Genomic DNA, 20,807 nt, shown 5'->3' with positions numbered 1-20,807 from the left:
TGATGACCATGCGACATTGTCGAATGCACCACTGATGTCTAAAAAGATTCCTAATACATATTTTTCACTCCTGCTGGCTACCCATTCCTTAACTTCGAAGATAGCTGTTAGCGTTGATCTTAATTTTCTGAATCCATGTTGGTTCTCTGCTAGATTTTCTTTTATTTCATCATTGAACCTTGTTCATATTAGATGCTCCAGTGCTTTACCGAGGACCGGTAGTAGGCTAACTGGTCTAAACGATTTCGGATCTTCTCTTCTCTTATCTTTGCCCTTAAGAATTGTTACTACGTCGGCTGATCTCCACAATCTTGGGAAATACCCTTGTTCAATGAGATTTGTAACGTATTCACCTATAATGGGCCACGCTTTCCTTAGTATTAAGACGTCTATGCCGTCTTCTCCTGGTGCCTTCTTCGTAGACATCCTCCATATAGCTTCGCTGACCTCGTTCATGTTCGTCTTCTGATGCCTAAGTATTTGTCTTCTTGGTTCTTCTATTGTACTGTTTGCCGACTGGTCACTAGGTATGTGCGTGTCCAGGAGGTATTGTAGTGTCTCTCTTAGTGTCTTCGTGTATTCTCCGTTTGGTTTCTTGAGGACCGATGGTGCATCATGCTCCGCCGAGCCCTTTTTTATCCATCTGAAACATCTTCCCCATTTATCGTCTCTGATTTCCCCAGCGAATCTCCTCCAAGAGGTGCGTTTCTCTTTTCTCAGTAGTTTAACAAAGTTGTTTCTTTCTGCATTGTAGTTGTTCCTGTGTAATTGTCGTTCTTCTGGATAATAATTTATTTTCCTATATGCCGCTCTCATCTTCTTTCTTTGTGCATCCAATTCCTTAGTCCACCATGGAGGGTGTTGCTTTAATCTTATCTTTCTCCTGGGTATGGCTTTATTAAATGCCTTTGTAATTGCCTGCATTAAAAGTTCTGTCCTATCTTCAAGATCTGCATGTCTCAGGTCATCGTCGACAGCACTAAGCTGCCAAACCAGTTCGGCGTTGAAACTTTCCCAGTCTGCTTTTTCCGTGGCATATCTTAATTTGCATTTAAAATTCTTTAAGGAGTCACCTCTTCCTATGTTATATCTAATCAATCTATGATCACTTGTTATTTCGCCTTCAATAACCTCCCACCCGTCTATTTCCATTGATAAATCTTTTGTCGTAAAAGTTATGTCAATGTGATTTTCGCCTCTGGGGCCTGAAAAAGTGAAGAGGGGATGTCTCTTATTGGCTAGTATTAGTTGTTCCTCCGCTATCATGTCTTCAACGATTAGACCACGTCTATCAGTTTTCCTGCTGTACCAGTTTGTTGAGAAGGCGTTTATATCCGCTCCAATTAGAGTGCGGTCCCCACATTCTCTCTTGATTCTCCTGAGTACTTCTGTAAGTTCAGCTGTGGGTTCCCTGTATTTGAAATAGGCTGAGATTAGGTTAATCTCTTTATCATCTTCTGCACTTATAGTTGCTACTGCAAAGTTATCGCATGTTAGATCGTTCCTGGACAACACAGTCAGTGCCGGGTTGAACACAACTATTGCAGCTCCATGCAATATGTTTTGCGCCCCTCTTTGTTGCACCCCAGGTGATAAAATAATCCTGATAGGCGATGTTTCAAGCCCTACGAGTCTCCCACGTCTAACGTAGGGTTCCTGCATAAGGGCAACGTCTATCTTTTCCTTTTAGGCATATCTAAGGAGGTCTTCGTTTGCAGTGGCAGTCCTTGCCATATTAATTTGTACGATTTTAATTTTAAATTCCCCTTGTGTATCCCCCCTTGTAGATGATTTATTTAGAGTGCAGAGTTATTCATCATCACTGGTTCTTATAGTCCGTCCTTATGACTACCCTGCTAATGGCAGCTATTCTCACCCTACAATCACGATCAGTTGCTTCGTGTTCGTCCCCACAGTTAGCGCACCTAGGATGCTTACTCTTAGAGTTGCAAACTTCTTTTTAATGACCCAGTTCCCCACAGAAAGAGCAGACAACCTTCTGGTTTCTGCACTCTATTTGCTTGTGGCCAAACTTGCAGCAGCCAAAGCATTGTGTCAAATCAAAGTATTCCTGTACCCTGCATTTTGCCAAACCAATATATAGTTTACCCAGCTTAAGTAGTTTCTCATGTAACGAGGGTTCCACCTCGCAAACCCACCACACCGTTGGGCTGTCTCTGGGCCCTCTTCTGAATAGCGGTGTTATCTCCAGATCTTTCTTCCCAATATTTAGTTCCTGATTTTGTGTTTTAATTAGATCTTTGATTTCCTCCACTGTCAGGTCTCTATCTATATCATAGATCATGACCATGGGTTTTCTTGTCTGAATCCTTCGGACATTATTCCTATTTGATGCTATCTCCTTTAGTGCTTTATAGGTATCAATATCAGCCGTAATGATACGCAACGCAGACTTATCACCCTTGATGGCCAACTTCGTCTGGTCAATCTTGGGCACTCTAACCTTTTTGACTACCTCATTCCATAGCTCATTTCTAGCAGTCATTTCATCCTTGCCTTCGTCCAACTGCCAGAAGAATTGTTTTTGTGGTTCGACCTCCTTAAGCTTCTCTATTTTTTCCTTAATGGCTTTTTTAGTCCTTTTTGTCTTCTTCTTCTTTGGTTTGGAGCCATTCTCATTTTCACTATGTGCTGCCGAAACGTCCGCATCAGATGACCTAGCTGTACCTGTTTTATTCTCTCCTCCCGTTTCACTGTCGGTAGTAGCTTCACTATGCAAGTACTCATAGCTGCTTACTTTTAATTGATCCTTATCGATTTGCTTAAACCTTACTCCTTCCTTCTTTCTTCCTTTAGGCGCTTCATGAGCTGGCCCAACCCTGTTGTTTATCGCCAACGTAGGGGATTTTTCCTCCTCTGTTGCTGCCTTCATCGAGGCCAAAAACTCTATGTTAGCTCTGGCTTCAATGAGTCTCCCTTCCAACATGCTATTTTCTAGTATCATTTGTTCGAAGATCTCGTTGAACTCCTGTCTGATACTCATCAATTCAGTAATATTTGATCTTGAAGCCTTCTTATTGAAGGCTCCGGAAAGAATAATTACGTCGAATTTAGTCGTCAATCGTTGAAGCCTCTGTGTGTGACCAAGAGAACTACTTTGTGATAGCCCTGGATCCTTATCGTTGTACGCGTTTAACTCACTGCCTTGAAACGTTTCCTTTGATTGGGTTCTTTGTTATCCTCGTCTGATGATAGTTCACTATCCGTGTTTATGTCGTTTATATTTAATGGTATAAGGCGACTTTTAGGCCCCTTGATTTCAGTTTCCATTGATTCTATCGGTGAGGCTATATCCATATCACTATCCCTCATATTCTCGGCTGTGTTTAGCTGGATTGATGCGTCTCCTTCCTTCCTTGGTGACCCGTGCTCGCTGCCCTTGCCCCCTTTGAGTCTCATGACTGATCTGTCAAGAACCTCATGATTTCTCGTCTTATTGGATACGCTACCGCAAAACTCATTTTCTGAGTCTACGATTGAGGGCATATTGACCTTGTTTCCGTGTGTAGTAGGTGCTGTGCTGATATTGTTCATTATCAAATTTTCGGTTTTGACACCCTTGTTGGTGATAGATTTCCTTATAGCTGGTACCGGTTTAGACGGAGTTGATGTGGCAAAGTTTTTCTCAAAGCCTGTCAAAGGATCATTGACTTCGATTTTCTCATTGTCGTATCCCGCGAGGAGGGTGAAAGGTCCATCCCAGCCTCCAGATGGCTCCGAGTATGTGTTTTCGACCAGTTATTTATCCTTGTCTGGTATATCGATTTCTGAGTAATGATAATCTTCTGCTACTGAGGATGATACAACCTCAAGTGGTTTTCCCTGTCCTGTTGTAGTCGCTTTTGTATGGATGTTTTCCGCTTGCTTACGCATTTCTTCTTCCAATACCAAGGCCTTCATTAGATTCTCGCTAGCAAGGTACTCGGCATTTTTTAGTTCCTCATCCTTTGACAAAGTTTGTTCCCTTTCCTTCTTAATATTTTTCATTTTTTGCCTTTCTCTAACTGCCGATCCAGTTTGTTTCAGCCGAAGAAATCACCTTTTTGGTTTCAAATTTGCTTCTGTTTTCCCATACCTTAACATCCTCCATCTTAGATTTTCTGGTGGGTCCAAAACCCCAATGCCCACCTATACTCGGGATTTTCCATAGTGACGACGATCTTTTTAATTTTTTATCTCTATTCTGGTCCAGTTTATGGTTTTCAATCAACAATCTTGTCTCCACGAATCGAGCTCTACTTCCCCTGTCCTCCTGTAATCTTTCCCATCTAGCGTTCCAGCCTGCAATACCTTGTTGATGTAGGTCTATCCTGTTTTTTGTAGCCTCCCTGTGCCTCTCAATTAAGTCCGCTTGGCTCTCGGTGTTACTGTTAGTACTCATCTCAGATGGTCTCCTATTGTTATTCATGGTGAAGTGCTATGGGACCTTTACCTTATTCTGGCCCTATTTGCCCTAGAAGTTCGGCTCAAATTTGGGCTTGTTCGTGGCTTTCCCTACTATTCGCCTGTTTTTAAACCGTGCTTCTGCGTGCTCTAGTTCGGAAGATGCCGTTGATATTTAAAATCCGCTTACTTCAGCAAAAATTGCTGATTTAGGCACCAGCTGCAGATGACCCACTTATGAGAGCGAATAACCTACTTAGGCCCTATTTGCCCTAGAACTTCCAATCAAATTTCTTATTCGCCGGGATAATGCCCTCAGCAGGACGCACTTTTCCCCGAGAGTCTAGGTCGCCCCAATCCAAAGTTTGAAAGTATCTCTCCCTTCCAACTTGCACTTGTCGCAGTTATTCCTTTGATCTTGCCGACATGAGCCCGCTTTTCGGCAAGTCAACTTAGAGCCTCCGTTCAAATTCGGTCTGTTTCGTCTCGGAGAGATGAGTCCAACGCCGTTGGAGCCAAAGCTCTACGACTAATTGGTGCGAACTTGCGAAAAAATGCTGAGGTAGCTTTACACGTGTCTATTTCTTGTCTTTGATGTTTCCGCTAGACTGGCGCGTTTTAAGCTTTTAGCCCAGAATCCTTAAAAATGGTCCTAGAGCTTCAGTTCAAGTTCCTATGTAATCCTCGCGTCCTGAGTAATAAAACCCCGAAAGAATCAAAGCTCTACGACAACTCGTTGCCGACTTGCGAAAAAATGCTGAGGTAGCCTTACACGTGTCTGTTTCCTGTCTTTGATGATGCCGCTAGCCTGACCTGTTTTAAAACTTTTAACCCAAAAGCCCTAAAAATGGTCCTAGGACTTCAGTTCAAGTTCCTATGTAATCCTCGCGTCCTGAGTAATAAAACCCCGAAAGAATCAAAGCTCTAGGTGGACTTGAACCCAAACTGGAAAGTCGTACTAGAGTAAACACCGACACGTGGCAGACCACCCGGTCGGTATTCCTATGATGTGCCGCCAAACTTTACTCTCAGAGCTTTGATAATAGCGCCACGGATTTCAAACCAAGCTTAAAATTTAAGATTTTATCTTCCTTCAATTTGGTGTTTATATCAACTTTCTACCACTACGCGTTCAAAAGTTGACTTTTACGCAATATGTGGCAGTGTCTGGCTAAAACCCTTTGATATGCCGCCCTATTAAAAGCTAACCCAAAAGCTGTAATTTTTGAAAATTACTTGTTCTGACAGTCCCAACCTCTTATGATAAATGTAATAAGCTTTTGCGAATTTGAATCAAAGTCGTATCCCAACCCGTTGCCGAGTTAGGTTTTGACCTGTTACCCCCTTGAAAGCGCGCAAATTTTAGATCTTATCGACTTTGGACGGTCGTAGTCCTTGAACGGGACTGCTCCCAACACTGGTTCAGACCTTGACCTTTGCGCTCAGATCTCCTCTGTATTCTCGATTTTGAATTGTAGCTGTATCACATTTTACACCCTTTCAAAATAATTAAAATGCTCACTGAACACACTTGGTAAAAAACACGTCGTTAACGTACGTGACCCAAAAGGCTCGATTTCTCGCGAACCGGTATTCGGATTTACTCAAAACTTTTACAAAACGCTCAGGGAACGATACCGCATCGATAGAGATCGAATTTGCAAAAAACCATCTACAATTGACCGATTTATTCCAAATTACAGAAATCTTTTTGAAGTACCGCACGCCGACACACGTCTGCTCACTGCGACTGCTGAAACCAAACTAAGGGTCCGGGGCAGTGGAAGAGACGCCTACTGACCTCCATGGTGGAGAGTCAGCCTCTCTATGCCGCCCCCATCTGGTCGACCACTGTCTCGGAATCCACCAGAACTATATCAGCTATTTGATACGGCCCGAGAGGTTAATTGCCCTGAGGGGTTATAAGGGCATACAGAACCGTATCGGACGAGGCCGCACTAGTCCTGGCCTGTATGTCGCCAGCAGACCTTCTGGCAAACGAGAGGGCCAGACTTAGAAGTAGATATGACATACAGCCAGTTCCAGGAGACATCCCGCTATCTCGGGAAATGATTAAGAGTGAGGAGAGGGCGATCACGCTAGAAATATGGTAAAGGAGATGGCTGTTCACTCACAAAGGTTTGTGGACAAAAAGGCTTATTCCGGATGTAAGGAGATGGGTACGAAGAACACTTTCCAAGATCCCGTTGACGTACCGGATGACCCAGGCGCTGTCCGGTCACGGCTGTCTTCAGTATTACTTGAATCGATTTAGAAGGGCCACTAAGAGGATCTCCCCCTGATCCCGACAGCAGGAGTGTTATCATTGAAGACGCTACGGAATCACTGAGACTTCTGTATAGAATGGTCGAAAGACTTATATCTATCCACCAAGGAAGAAGAAGAATGAATACGACAGGGAGCTGCGGCAGTTTGACCCTAGGAACACAATGGCCGGTGGGTAGTCGGTCCGAGAACAGCATTCCAAGAAGTGCTCATAGGATTTCGCTGGCTATCACTAATATATGTTTTTATAGCGCGAATACATTTTTTTATAAGTTTTGTACTGTATAATTATGCTTTTATTGTGATAGTATGTAAATAACTAAGTATTATTATTATATCGTGCCGGTAAGGGGCAAGTTGGGGAGATTAGCCCTTTCTTCCTCCCATATGTGTGTATTTCGATTGGTTAGGTTAACCACGCGTTAATATCATTGTTTCATAACCTTTGTATACCGTAAAATATTTCTGTTAGGTTAGCCTTTTCTTCCCCCACTTATGTGTGTATTTTGATATATGTCAATAAACGATGGCGGCCGGGAGGAAGTAATGCGAAAGCGGTTCCCTCTCGGTCGTTGATTTAACCCGCAAAAAAAAAAGGTTAGGTTAGGTTAGGTTAGGTAATATTTATAATTGTCGTATCAAAGGTTTTCGAGTGGTGCTTTGGTTGTTTCGTCCTCTCTCGGAAGCATAAATTATTTCTTGCCGTTCTAAAATTTTCCAGTATTAAAAATGTAATGTATATATTATACAAATCTAGGATGGAACGAATTGACTTCACAAATTACACACCTGTTACAATTTAAATTTGTAATTAAATCAAGCGAGATAAGATAAAAAATAATGGTTACATAAATATTTGAACCTATCACAGTATATGACACAAAAATAGATAGATACGCGTCATACGCTGAAAAGCTTGTTCTTACGGTATAATTTGGTTTAAACTTGATTTTTACCTTTTGTATCGGTTGTCGTTTTTTCATCATCCAAGAACAATGCTACAGAGGAAAGTATGAAATTGTTGAAAATCATTAATACATTTTAAGTTTTTCCTTAATATCTAAGTGATTCTTGAAATACAAAGTACAACTACTGTACTAATTTAAAGTATATCATGATCTAAAATAAAATAGTGTATTAATAAACCACAATGTGCAAAATACCCTTTACTTTAGTTTTCCTTCAAATAACTATAGATATATTTCAAGTTTCATAATTCATAGGAAATACTGTTACATGCGCCTATAATTTAAATTTTATCGCCAATTTTTAAATTTATTTTTCAAAATACTTCAATTATGTTAAGGCTAGTTATAAATATTTAAAATATTCGATTTTTTATTTCATGTATAATTGCGAATTAATGTTGTAAAAACACTTGGGAATTTAATATAAAGTTTACAAAATTATAAGAATACAAGGTTACAATTTTTTTTAGCGTTAATGTTCAAATATTGACCGAATTCGTTAAAATCATGAAGATTTTTAAGTTATTTTTAGTTAAAAATGTATAAAAAATTGTGTATATGTAGATTTAGAGCTCAAAATTGAATACAAGATTTTCCATAAGTTTGACTTACAACGATAATAAAAGAAGTTGAGCGTTGACCAATTAAAAATTTTTTATCTTCTGTAGAAATTTTTATGAAATCAAAAATTGACGCTTAAAATAACGATTTAATATCAACTAATTTTTGATTTTTTTTTTAATTTTAATTTTTAAAAAATTTCTAGTCGTAGAAACTTGAAACAAACACCAGTTGTTAAAATTGTTGTAAAATTGGCATTTTCTATACATAATTTATTTTTGGGGTTTTCTGGCCATTAAAACATAAACCACATTTTTCACTACCCACTGGAAAATATATTTTAGACTGACACATCATCTCCGCGCAGAATCATTTTCCGTATAAAATGATACCTATCATTGCAGTCAAATGTAATACATCCATTAAAGTGACCTACTATGTCCAACGCCGTCCACTCGATACCTACTTTACTGCAGAGCGTTACCATAGACCACCCTTTTTTATAGTCGTTATTCGTAATTTAAATAGTTCTAATAAGTTTAAAAATCTTAGTAGTAATTATATCGAAGAACATTTACAGAAATATTAAATTCAGTGTACGTTTTGTGTAACTGCGTGAATATATAGCACTATGAACTTAATTTTCTAGTATTAAATTTGTTTTTTTTTTTTTTTAATATTTATCTTTTTTACATAGTGGGATATACATGAATCGAAGTATATTACGCAGTCGTGAAATAGGCACCACGGAGGACATTATAGATTAAAGAAAAACCGCTTTAAATAAATTAACATAAAAGAAATACATTATAAAAATAAAACCACAATCTCTAAAATTGGTATAGAATCAGTCATTAATAATATCCAAAGATATAGCATTATGCATAAATTATTTGTTATAACTTTAGTGTAAAGTGTTATAGTAATATTTTTATTACTATAATGCTAGTAACAAAGATATCAGTAAAGAGAGGCGATTAGAGAAGCTCTGTTTATAATAATATATTAGTGCAATTTTATCAATCATTTAAGTATACTATATTAGTTTTCTTACTTTCTCCAAATATGTTTATAACATTTTCGTATTTGTTTTTCTCTAATAAATAAATAATATATAAGTTACCTAATCTACTACGTTATTTTATTTATTAATTTATTTATTTATTTATTTTTATCTTTATGCCACAAAAATCATGATCAAAATTATGTTAAAAATGGTTTAAAAAACATTGGAATATGTTTAACTTTGGTGTTGGCATACAGAACTCATAATATACGAATTTCTCAATTAGTAAAATTTTGATCAGTCGTAGGTCTTTATGTTACATTAAGATACCTAAGATTAAGTATATGTTTTTGCATAAAATAATTATTTAATTACCATGATAATCTTTAAGAAGTTCATCTGTTTAAAATTTATAATATTTTAATAAATTTAATGTTAATCCAAATGCAATAATTGTATAATATGTTTAATTATCATATGATATATTAATGAATGATACATTCAACTATAATCTTTAAAAGTTTATTGTTAAGTTATCTTACCAGTACATTCTAAAAGTATGATAAAAATTATAAATTAACTTAATAAGTATTTACTTATTTAATTCGTTTATATATATTGTATAAATGTAGAACTATGGAATAAAAATATAATTTTTCTTTTAAATAGATATTATTGATTTTTATAAAAAATATTAAATCTAGGGGTACTGTAAGATTTAAGCGAGTTATTGCTTATAAGTAAATCAAGTAAGTTCTTAAAAGTAAGTAAAAGGTTTTGAAATAGAATGTAACAAATTAATTGTTTCTCAAATTAATTAATTTTTTTTTTGAAAGGTATGACTTGAAATTAAGCTAATATTATTAATAATTTTTTTGTCAAAGTTGGTGCTTAAAAAAAAATGCATATTATTCTTTTTCGGGTTGATAAAATTAATGAAATTTGCATATACATAGGTTAGGTGATAGAATTATGTTTAATTTTAAATTAATTTTGAAAGTTTTTACTAAACTATACTATTATATTATAAGCTTACTTTTAACATCTGTAAAAGTATAAACGTAAATTATAATCAAATTATCAAAATAGTTATTAATATACTGCAATTACTGGATTTTAGAATACAGTTAGCAATTAATCCAATAACATAATTTATGGTTTTTTTGTATTCTATTTTTTGCAAATTATTAAATTCCAGTAAATGATGTGTAAGGATTCATTGGATTACAAGTTTTTCGTATTTCACTGAAGAGTGAGGACACACTTAATAAGACAACTGCCAAAAAAGTTGATTGGTATTGTCTTCCATTTAATTGATAACATACCGATAGATGACTACTCTTTATCAATAAATTAATTAATATTTTTTGTCAATGTAAGCTTTAACGCGAGAAAACAGTCGAAGGATCACTCGGCTGGTCAATACCGAGAATTCTTGAACATTAATAATTATAATAATTGAATGTCGACGACTGAAATTGATTGGGGTCGGCAACTTATATGCCACACTGCCCACATTCAAATGACGGGGCACGATAGGCAACCTAACACACGATGACGACAACGAAAGACTGAGGAATACGCTTGAAGAAAGGAATGGAGACTTTACACACAGGAATAAGGATGATACAGGTTAATTCGTTAATTACAGGGACTGGTTCCCTGTGATCGGTTCGATCTGGTGCAATGGCCACAGAGGACTAATATAATAATAGGGAATTCTTAAATTTTACTTAAAATTAAGGCAGGTGAAGGTCCAATCCGGTGCGCAATTCAACTCGACGACCTGGGTGGCCACTCACACAACGTACTATGCGTTGCTGGCGGACTTACACAAGTACTCTGGCAACAGTCTCGATCTCGGGCAAATAGTTGAATCTCATGGTAGACTTTGTGGATGGTGTTATGCTGTAGTTGGACGAATGACGAGGTTCGGCACCCAATGTGGCGAACGGTTATCGTCGAACGCTGACAGATTGACACAATGTCATCGACTACCGGAGTTGTTGGATAAATCACAACACCGAATTTAAGTTGACATAATGTCAAAAAAAAAGGTTTATTAAAAGAACGACGAAGCTCGAGTGGAACACCACGAGCCCATATGATATAACAGATATATAACGAACATAGGAAAAAGGTAGCCACTAAACGATTATAAAACTAAATGAAACTTCAAAACTTGATGAAGTTTAATGTCTATGCATTTTCTACGTATTTCTTAAATATAAGCACACTTCTCATCAAAATCAATAACATTCAACGCCTTTTGATATAATTATGAATCTTCTTAAATCTACTGAAGTAAGAATACCTAATCAAAATTAATATTTTTTCCCAATGATAAATTGATAACATTAACAATAAAATGTTATATAAAATTAAATATTATTATTGTTATTTGCTATACAATCCAAATAATTCTACATTTATTCATTCTCTAATATCTTATTTTATAAGATTATAGGACTTGTACGAACAGACACTATTTTAAAAACTATATACAAATGCTATATTAATTGTATATTATTTTTTCAAAAAAAATCCAGAAGCTGTTTTCATAAAATTATATTGATATAATATTATGTTACAGCCATACCTATCTAAATTTTAATAAACATAAAAATAATCATAAACAATACTTCATAATTTTTGAAAATGTACTGATATTATATAAAAGATAAATACAAATTATAATAATGTAATATGATTTCATAATATAAATAGTTTATTTTAATTATATTTTTCGATTTAAAATATATGTAGCATACATTTACTTACCTAAAGAAAAATCTCTGTCAGAGGATGACTGGGTAGGCGACGGGTCAGTCTGCGATTTTAAAACTTCAGGCCCTTTTTTACCGAAAATTAATAAATAATATAATAGTCAATTTTTTTTTTTATCAAAATGCTAATATGTTTTTTTACTATAGTTACCACAATAATGGTGGACTTTTACCTTACATTAATCTGATAATAATTAAATACTGATCACAAATGTTAGTGATTTTACTAGACCACGGCATCAATCACAACCATATTAAATACAAAACTCACAGACTACAAATTAGAAATTTGGCCACCCGGTATGCGGTATGCAATCAGAAAAAAAAATTATGAAAAGAATTAAAACTACATCATACCAAAAATATTTAATGTATATCCATAATTATTTACTACTCTTTAATTAATAATTACAGCAAATCAAAATATAATATAAGTACACTTCTAATAATAATAAATTCATTTAAATAAAAATAAAATAACTTTAATTCAATATTTTTATTTTGTTAGTATACATATTAACCAATAAGCATCCTTTTCATTTCAGTAGAAGCATTACCTAAACGATCGATAATAATATCATGAGGTACAATGCTTCTAATTTATCGTTAGAAAGAGTAGACCTTAGTCTAGTTTTTATAGTTTTGAGTATAGAAAAACTCCTTTCACAACTTACCTGAGTAAAAGCTAAACTTAATATTACCTTATATACTGTATATAAATCATTGAAATTTGGTGTATGGGTCACTAATGTGTATATATAAAGGAATACACATGAAAAAAATGATTTACAACGATGTTTTTCGGATAATACACATTTTAAATCATCTTCAATATTTGTGTGGTTTTCATTTTCTTTTTCTGAAAATTCATCATTATAATCTTGATACAGAATACTAGTATCTATATTTGGTATGGCGTCATAATTTTGAGCGAATTCTATCAATTGACGTTGAATATCTAAAACATCCACCTTGGCCATTGATGCGATTTTGGCCAAAATCGTTTTTAAATATTCAGTAAATTCTGTAGTTTTTATAAAAATATGTTCAAAATTATGAACTCCTTCGATTAATTTTGTTTTTGAATTATGCAACAGTTTATATCCTTGAATACAATTTAATTTTTTTGACTGTAAGCAAGAGGACGCAGATGAACTTAAAATGAACAGTGACTGAAACACGTATGCTGTCAATATAGTTTCAAACTTGAGTAAGTTATTTATTATAATATAACACTCAGAGCTTCTGATTTTTCACCAAGATCAAAATCGCCACTGTTTGCAACAGCTAGTAATGCTTTAATTACTGTTATAAATCTGTTTTTCTTTATTTGGTGTGAATAATGGATCAAATACGTTATTTAATGCAACATCTCTGCTCCACCATCTAGTTTGTCCTATTTTTTGAAGTCGTAACAATTTTTCATTTCCATCAGAATTTTCAATAACCGTTTGTTTCCACATTCCCATTCTTTTATATGATTGACTAAAAAATATAGCCAAACGATCAAATAATCCAAAGAGATTTATAACTTCTGAACACGAATCAGAAGCTTGTGTAAGTGTAAGATTTAAGAGATGACTAAAGCAATGGGTGTAAATAGATTGCGGAGCATCTTTTTTAATGAGAGCTTGTAAACCATTGTGAATACCACTTAAATTTGCACCGCCATCGTACGCTTGACTTACAATATTAGAAAAAGATAACCCAATATCTTCAAAAACATTTTTAATTAAATTATAGAAATCAATTGCCTTTTACGATTCTACTGGTAAAAATTTAATTAGCCGTTCTTTTACATCAGTTTGAATCACATAACGGACATATACAGCCAATTGTTCGGTTACACTTACATCCTTGGTGGAATCTATGAATAAACTAAAAAATTTTGTTTGTTTTACTTCTTTTCCAATTTTTTTTTGTATCCACTATGAAATTAAATTGATTATTTTATTGATTGTAGTTTTTGAAAGAAATGTAACAAGACTAGTGATCCTCGTCCTCTACTTTAAGTTGAACGGTTTTTACTTTTTTCAATTGCAATATCTAAATATTTTTCAAGAAGTGAGTCAAATTTAGACCAACACATCAATAACTCCAAAAAGTTTCCGTGATTCATATTTTTATTTTCTAGAGTATATGCTTGTTCTCCTTTATGAGCTCTATAAGCAATACCTTGCCTGCCAATGTAAAGAATTCCTTCAATTATTCTCGACAGAAAAAGTCTACGTTCTTGAATTAGAGTTACTCGAGAATTTCGTTGATTTATATCAATAAGAGACGAGACATCTTTAACTTTTTTTGCTTGCATATTAGCGTAAACAGCTTCATCATGTGTTTTAGAATTTTCATGTATTTTAATGTGTTTGTTAATATTTTTAGTGCATACTTGTACACCTTGTACAAAAATTGATTCTTTATTTAATTAAAATGATAAACACACGGCACAAAAAAGCTTTTCACTTTTTCTATGTGATAGCCAATTTCTGGGAATTTGAGTGTTATCAATATTAGATAATGGACGAAAATATATATTTTATATGCGTTAAATGGTAGTTGATTATAATTCGGCTGTATTGGATGATATGACATAAAACGTAGTTTTTCAGCCAACGTCGAATTATGAGAAAGTGCTGTAAAATTATTATTATTTACCGGAGAGTTACCATCTAAGTCTGAATCCGAACTCTGTGCTATTTCATGTAAAGGATCATTGGGAACAATATTATTTCCCAAATCAACTATATTTCTTTCATCAAATTCGATTGATAAAGGAATGGAAGATCCATTCATTAATGTTTTATCATTAATTAAAATCATTAATGTTAAGATCTTGTTTAAATTTATTATTTGAGGATTTCATGCTAAGCATTATTTCATTTTCTGGGATATTAATTATGTTAGTATCGGAATTATCATTTTTTTTTTTATAACATTACTGCACGATGGTTCATAAATTGATGGTTGCATATTTACTGCAGCATTTTGTGTTGACTCAATAGATGGTCGCGATGAGCTCGATACAAAACCAAAATTTAATTTTTGTTGATTTTTGTCCTGAGCAATAGCTTTTTATTTTTGTCTATCAGTTTCTTTTTTCTTGCCCGCCCAGAAGGCCAGAACTACGTTTTATTTTCACTGGATGTGTATATTACCATCGGCATCATTACTACGCTTGTCCATTTTAAATTTTAAATAGATTACTGATCTATATACCAAACATTATTGAATTAATATATTTATATAACAATCAAAGAAATGGATTTAACCTAACATTGTACTAATACTAAAATAAATTACTGATGCCTGATGTAAATATAAAAGATTATTCTAACAAATCGTCTCAATAAAATAGAGAATACGTTCACATTCATTGTCCAATAAAATGAATTACTAACTAGGTACTAAACTACCTCCTACAAGTTATAAAAATGAAAAAATTCTTACTTGGTAGCTTATTAAATATGTAGACATGTAATCACTCTGACTATCGGATGGAAAATAAACGCTGTTAAAAACTATTGCCTCAATTTTAATTTTAACATTTCACATTTCACATTTCTATCAAAAATAAAAATAAACAATGGTTTTGGTCTACACGATATAATATTATCTTCAGCCGTCATAAACTAGAGTCTATGTAGAGTGAGGCGTGGAGCGGGTATGCCCGTAAAAGGATTTAATCGGAACGAAAATAGAATAAACCGATAACAAAAATAAAATGTGAATATTTATTGATTTCGGCATAAACATATGTATATATTATGGAATTATTCAGTGTTTGGAATTCTTCATATTATTATTATAAGATGTATTTTCGTATGTTTTCCTATTTTATTCTTAAAAACAATGTAGGTCTAAATTATATAATACAACCGACAGGCCAGTCCTCGATCGCTGACCAGCGGACCGGGTCAGTCCGCCCCTGATCTCTGTGCTCTACTTTTAAAATTATAATAAATAAAAGTTAGTGTCTCACGATAAAATCAAAAATACAGTTTATTATTTTCATGATTTTATTTTGACTTTCTTATTAAAATTATATAATATAATCCTTCAGATTTTCTTAATTCCAATTCTGAGTGGTACGTGGAAGTGTAATGACCAATTTCTTTTTTTAATTTGTGTTTAAAGCATTAATTAATTGATTTACTAAGTTTTAGTGTATAACATGCATTCATTAAAAGTAATTCTTTTTCAAAAGCGGTTTCTACTTCAAGACATTTGAAAATATATTAAAACAATTTTATTTAGGTGCATGTATTATGATAGAATTTGATGTTTAAATGAAAAGTAACAATCATTTTCTAACGGTTATAGTTTTGTTTTCTTGTAATCTAAAACGTGAAAAACTCGTAGAACTTTCTTTAACTACGTATATTGTTATAGATTAAAATATATGTATACAATGCAACTATTCATATTTCATAGCATTATTTGATATAAAACATTGTATTGGAACATTTTACATTTATAAGATTTTATATCATGTACAGTTTATTATAATATTACTCACATTCTTCCTTACAAAATTCTTCTGGAGTTTTTACTTCATCTGAATTAAATGAATAAAATAATGTGTTACTTGGTTAGATTTACTTGTTACATTATGAAAATAAAAATACAAAGACAACACAAGTATAACATTTATATATTTGGGACGAATTCTCTAAATTATTTGTATAAATAATTATAGAAATGAATGTAGGTATTCAAGAATAATACTTACCTAATTGAAGGCCCATGACTTCCTCATAGTACGCCAATACTACTTGTACCATATCTGTTGGTAATTTTAAAATGAAATAAATATTATAATCTAAAAACAATTATTTTCTTTGTCAGCAGTGTAGCTAAAAATATTTGTGAAAAACTACGTGATCTTACAATATGGGTCCTTTCATCAATGATCAAGAATTATAGAAGGGGTTCCCCTTATCTGGCCATTATTCATTAATCTATTATACCTATTTAAGTTTACTAATTATAAAAATATGTGAATATAAAACTATTAACTACAATAATTATTTTTGAATTATAATTTGAAAATCGTCTATAACTATATTATATATTTTTTTAAATATTTCTTGAACTACGTGGTTGAGTATAGATTTGATGGTGGTTGTAAATTTGGGTTTTTATAACTTACAAAACTCTGATAGATTGTATATTTTTAAGTTTTAGTTAACACTCGTGAAAGAAGATTACGTCTGCTGTCTGTAGCAATTGCAATAATGAATAAAGTAACATACGTTTCTTTTCGTCTTCCGTCATTGCCTTAAGCGTCTTGTAAAATAAAAAAACACAATATAAAATAATTAAGCACAATAAACCTATGATATATGATTTTTGTAGTGAAATAATAATATACACAAATTTCGATGAAATTGAAAATTATCAAAGTAAATGTATATTATTTCATATTGTTAAGAACCCCTGAATATTACATATTTAGTTTTTATATATATAATAGAAGTATTTCATAATCAAACAATCATAATGCAGAGTGTGTGTCGTACGACGCTGCTACCGTGGGATCCGCTGAATAAGGGTTTTTTGATGTACATGGGGCAACGTCTCGACGACACACAGGGAGCCAGTCAGTCGTAAAATAACCAGTGTTAGATCAACATTTGTAGCTATACTTAAGATTTTTTACTTCCAATTATATAATAAATATATTCATTATTTAAATATACAATTGGAGCGTATTTTAATTTTGTGTTGTGCGTAAAATCCATAACAATATTATAATTTAAAAAAAAAATTCATTTTCTTCGTAATCACCAATACATAATTTCAAAGAACACGATGGAAATTATGAGCTACAATAATAAGCAGATTATACAGTATGGATATATTTTATTTACAAAAAGTCACTTTGTGACTTATTATTCACACACCTTCCTATACGAAAGAATGTATTCTATTATATTTGTTAATTTTTAATTTAGTGTATCTTAATGATAGTTTAATTAATTAATAACTTTTTTATATAAAGAAATTTTCAAACTCTTATCGTATGCTTAAAGTATATAATTTGAATAAAGTTAAAAATTTAAAATATATCGTATTTATTTTATATTATCTTGTAATTGAAGTATAATATTATTATTTGACATACTGAATATTAAAATTAACTTTATTATTGTTATTATGTATTAGAAACGATATTAAAAGATATGTCGAATGTATGAAAAATATCATTTAATACAATGTGTTCAATATTGAACAATTTGAAAATGTTGATTGGACATGAATAAATTGTATTTTTATTTTATTTTATTTAAATTATTTATAATTTATGATAATTTACATACAATTCTTAATTATAAAATTAAAGAATTATACAGAAAGTTTCTTATATTTTAGCATTTTAGCATTGAAAAAGTTTAATTAATGACAAATAATTTTGATTTGTATGAGAAACTTTAATTGCTGTGTTTTACATTAAATTAATTTACAAAACTTACTTCGTCTTCATAGTTTTTGGTAATTAATGTATTATTCACATATGCTTCAAATTCCATTCCATTAGTTTTTTTTTTTTTGAATTCTTCAAAAGCTATTTTTTTATAATAATAATCAGCAAATGTAAGTTACCACACAATATATGAAAAAAAAAATTGTATTATACTTATTATACATACATACATGCGAATTGCAAATATAACCTTCTATAACGAATTGATTCCCGGGGTTTTTGAAGGTAAATTCAAATTGAGCACGTTGAAATTTTAGATAAAATACTAAATGAGTCATTGTTTTAATACTAAAAGAGTCCAGTCAATCTTTAAATAAAAAAAAACGTGATCAAGTGGGTAACGCTTTGCTATATGGAAGGTATTGAATGGACCTCGGGTATAGAGTTGGTCACTATAATGGATGTATTAAATTTATCACTGTACAGTGTATACAGCATATATTTTTCAGATGGTGATGTGAAAGGTTTTTTATATTTTAATGACCTGAATACCTAAGATTAAATTATGTAGGTACAGAAATTATTTACACTAAATTTAAATTTGGTGTATATTTCAAGTTTCTACGATTAGTAGTTTTAGTTATAACAAAAATCAAAAATTATTTATAGGAAATCATTATTTTACTAGTGATTTTTTCATTTTGTAAAAATTTAAACTGAAGATATAAATCTTTTAATTGGCCAATGCTTAACTTATTTTACAATTAATGTAAGCCAAACTTATGGAAAATCTTGTATTACATTTGTGATTCTTAGCTATTATACAAAATGTTTTGTAAATTTTTGACGAATTTGGATAATATTTGTACTTCAAACACTAATAAAAAAAAAATAAAAATGCATTTGAATTCTTATAATTTTTGGAAAACCATAGTCCATAAGACTAACTCTTGAAAAATTTTGTATTGATATTATTTTGACTTTAATTTTAAAATTTAATCGGCATTTATATATAAAAAAAAAAAACTAAATAACAACGAATATTTAAAATATCTATAAATAGACTTAAAATAAGTGAAATATTTTGAAAATTAAATTTAAAAAATAATAACTGGCGAATGTTTCAAGTATTTAAAAATTTTACTTTTTAAATTATAACAAATATTTAAAATAAATCATTTGAGGATAAATCGTTATCTTTACGTGATTACGTAAAAAATTTAAAAATAAAATGCTCATAGCATTATTTCCTATAAGTTATGACACTCGAATTTTCTCTACAGCTATTTGAATCATTACTAATGGCAAACTTTGTTTAGCATTTTTTTACCTTTGTAATAAACATTTTTCTGCAAATTTTTGCAATTTTGATATATTTTGTAAAAATTTGAACTTGAACGTTCATAAAAAAAATTGTGATTAAACTTTTATTAATTTTTATTTCCTATTAAAATTTTAAAATTGTAATTTCAGAATAAAAAAATACTTAGAAAAATTGATAATTCAAGTTCCTTATAAATATCTAAAAAAAAACCATACTACTTTGAATATTTAACCGTGTATAAAATATAACGTTAATATATATATTTATAATTATAGACACATTTGAGGAATATTTCAATTACTTACAGTTATTCGTTTTTGATTTACAACAATTTAAAAAAATCGTTATTTTGTTTGATTGCAACAAAACTGATACGCGCGATATTATTATATTTAAGCATAGTACGTAGGTAGTTATATTAGAATAATACGATATGTATACTGGCGTACGTGACTACGGGAAAGGATGTTCGAGCTGGAATCAGTGGCGGATCCAAGGGGGGGCAATGGGGGAATTTGCCCCCCCCCTCCAAACGCCTAAATTGACCTTTATTTTATGTCATAAATATTCATATTTCTTGAGTTACAGTTTTCAATAATTTCTGTATGGCCGTTTATTGTAAACATCGTAAAATTACAATTCTGAAAATTTTCCGCTAGTCTAAAAATAGCACATTAGTTATTAAATTTCTTTATCATAGTTTTGATGAATATCGACTGGACAGACGTTCAATAAATACGATAAAATCAATTAGGTACGTAAATATACTATTTATATTTATAACTCGACGCGACGATGCGCGATGTATGACAAATGACAATCTTTACTCTTAGTTTTTACTCACTTTTGTATCTACGTTTGACGTCTTACTACCTAGCTTATGTGTTATTACTTAATACTTATCGAACATTTTCGAAAGGTCAAGTTCAACTGAACGTTTCGTGTGCGCTAATAAAATTATATAGATTGTATAATCCAACGACCCGGCAGGGTCGCGCTAAGTATAAAAAAAAAAAACGCCTTAAAATGAACGCATCGGCAATCACCA

At 32.2% G+C, this 20,807-nt stretch overlaps 1 protein-coding gene across 2 annotated transcripts in view; it reads right to left on the bottom strand.

Moving 5' to 3' along the window:
- LOC114130376 (uncharacterized) overlaps positions 1–20,807 on the bottom strand; it is a 34,554-nt gene that overhangs the window by 8,886 nt on the left and 4,861 nt on the right. Inside the window, exons 3-7 of one of the 2 annotated variants that reach the window (XM_050205544.1) lie at positions 18,485–18,576; positions 17,264–17,297; positions 16,741–16,794; positions 16,528–16,566; positions 12,007–12,078 (exon numbers count right to left, since the gene is read on the bottom strand). In XM_050205544.1, coding sequence (XP_050061501.1) covers positions 12,007–12,078; positions 16,528–16,566; positions 16,741–16,794; positions 17,264–17,297; positions 18,485–18,541 — 256 coding nt within the window. In that variant the 5' untranslated portion in view covers positions 18,542–18,576. The remainder of the gene's footprint in view (positions 1–12,006; positions 12,079–16,527; positions 16,567–16,740; positions 16,795–17,263; positions 17,298–18,484; positions 18,577–20,807) is intronic. The other variant, XM_050205545.1, reaches the window with a different exon arrangement.

This window comes from Aphis gossypii, chromosome X, assembly GCF_020184175.1.
Source record: "Aphis gossypii isolate Hap1 chromosome X, ASM2018417v2, whole genome shotgun sequence".
Taxonomy (NCBI): Eukaryota; Metazoa; Arthropoda; class Insecta; order Hemiptera; family Aphididae; genus Aphis; species Aphis gossypii.
The sequence above is the reverse complement of the archived record's forward strand: the minus strand, read 5'-3'. Positions and strand labels throughout refer to the sequence as shown.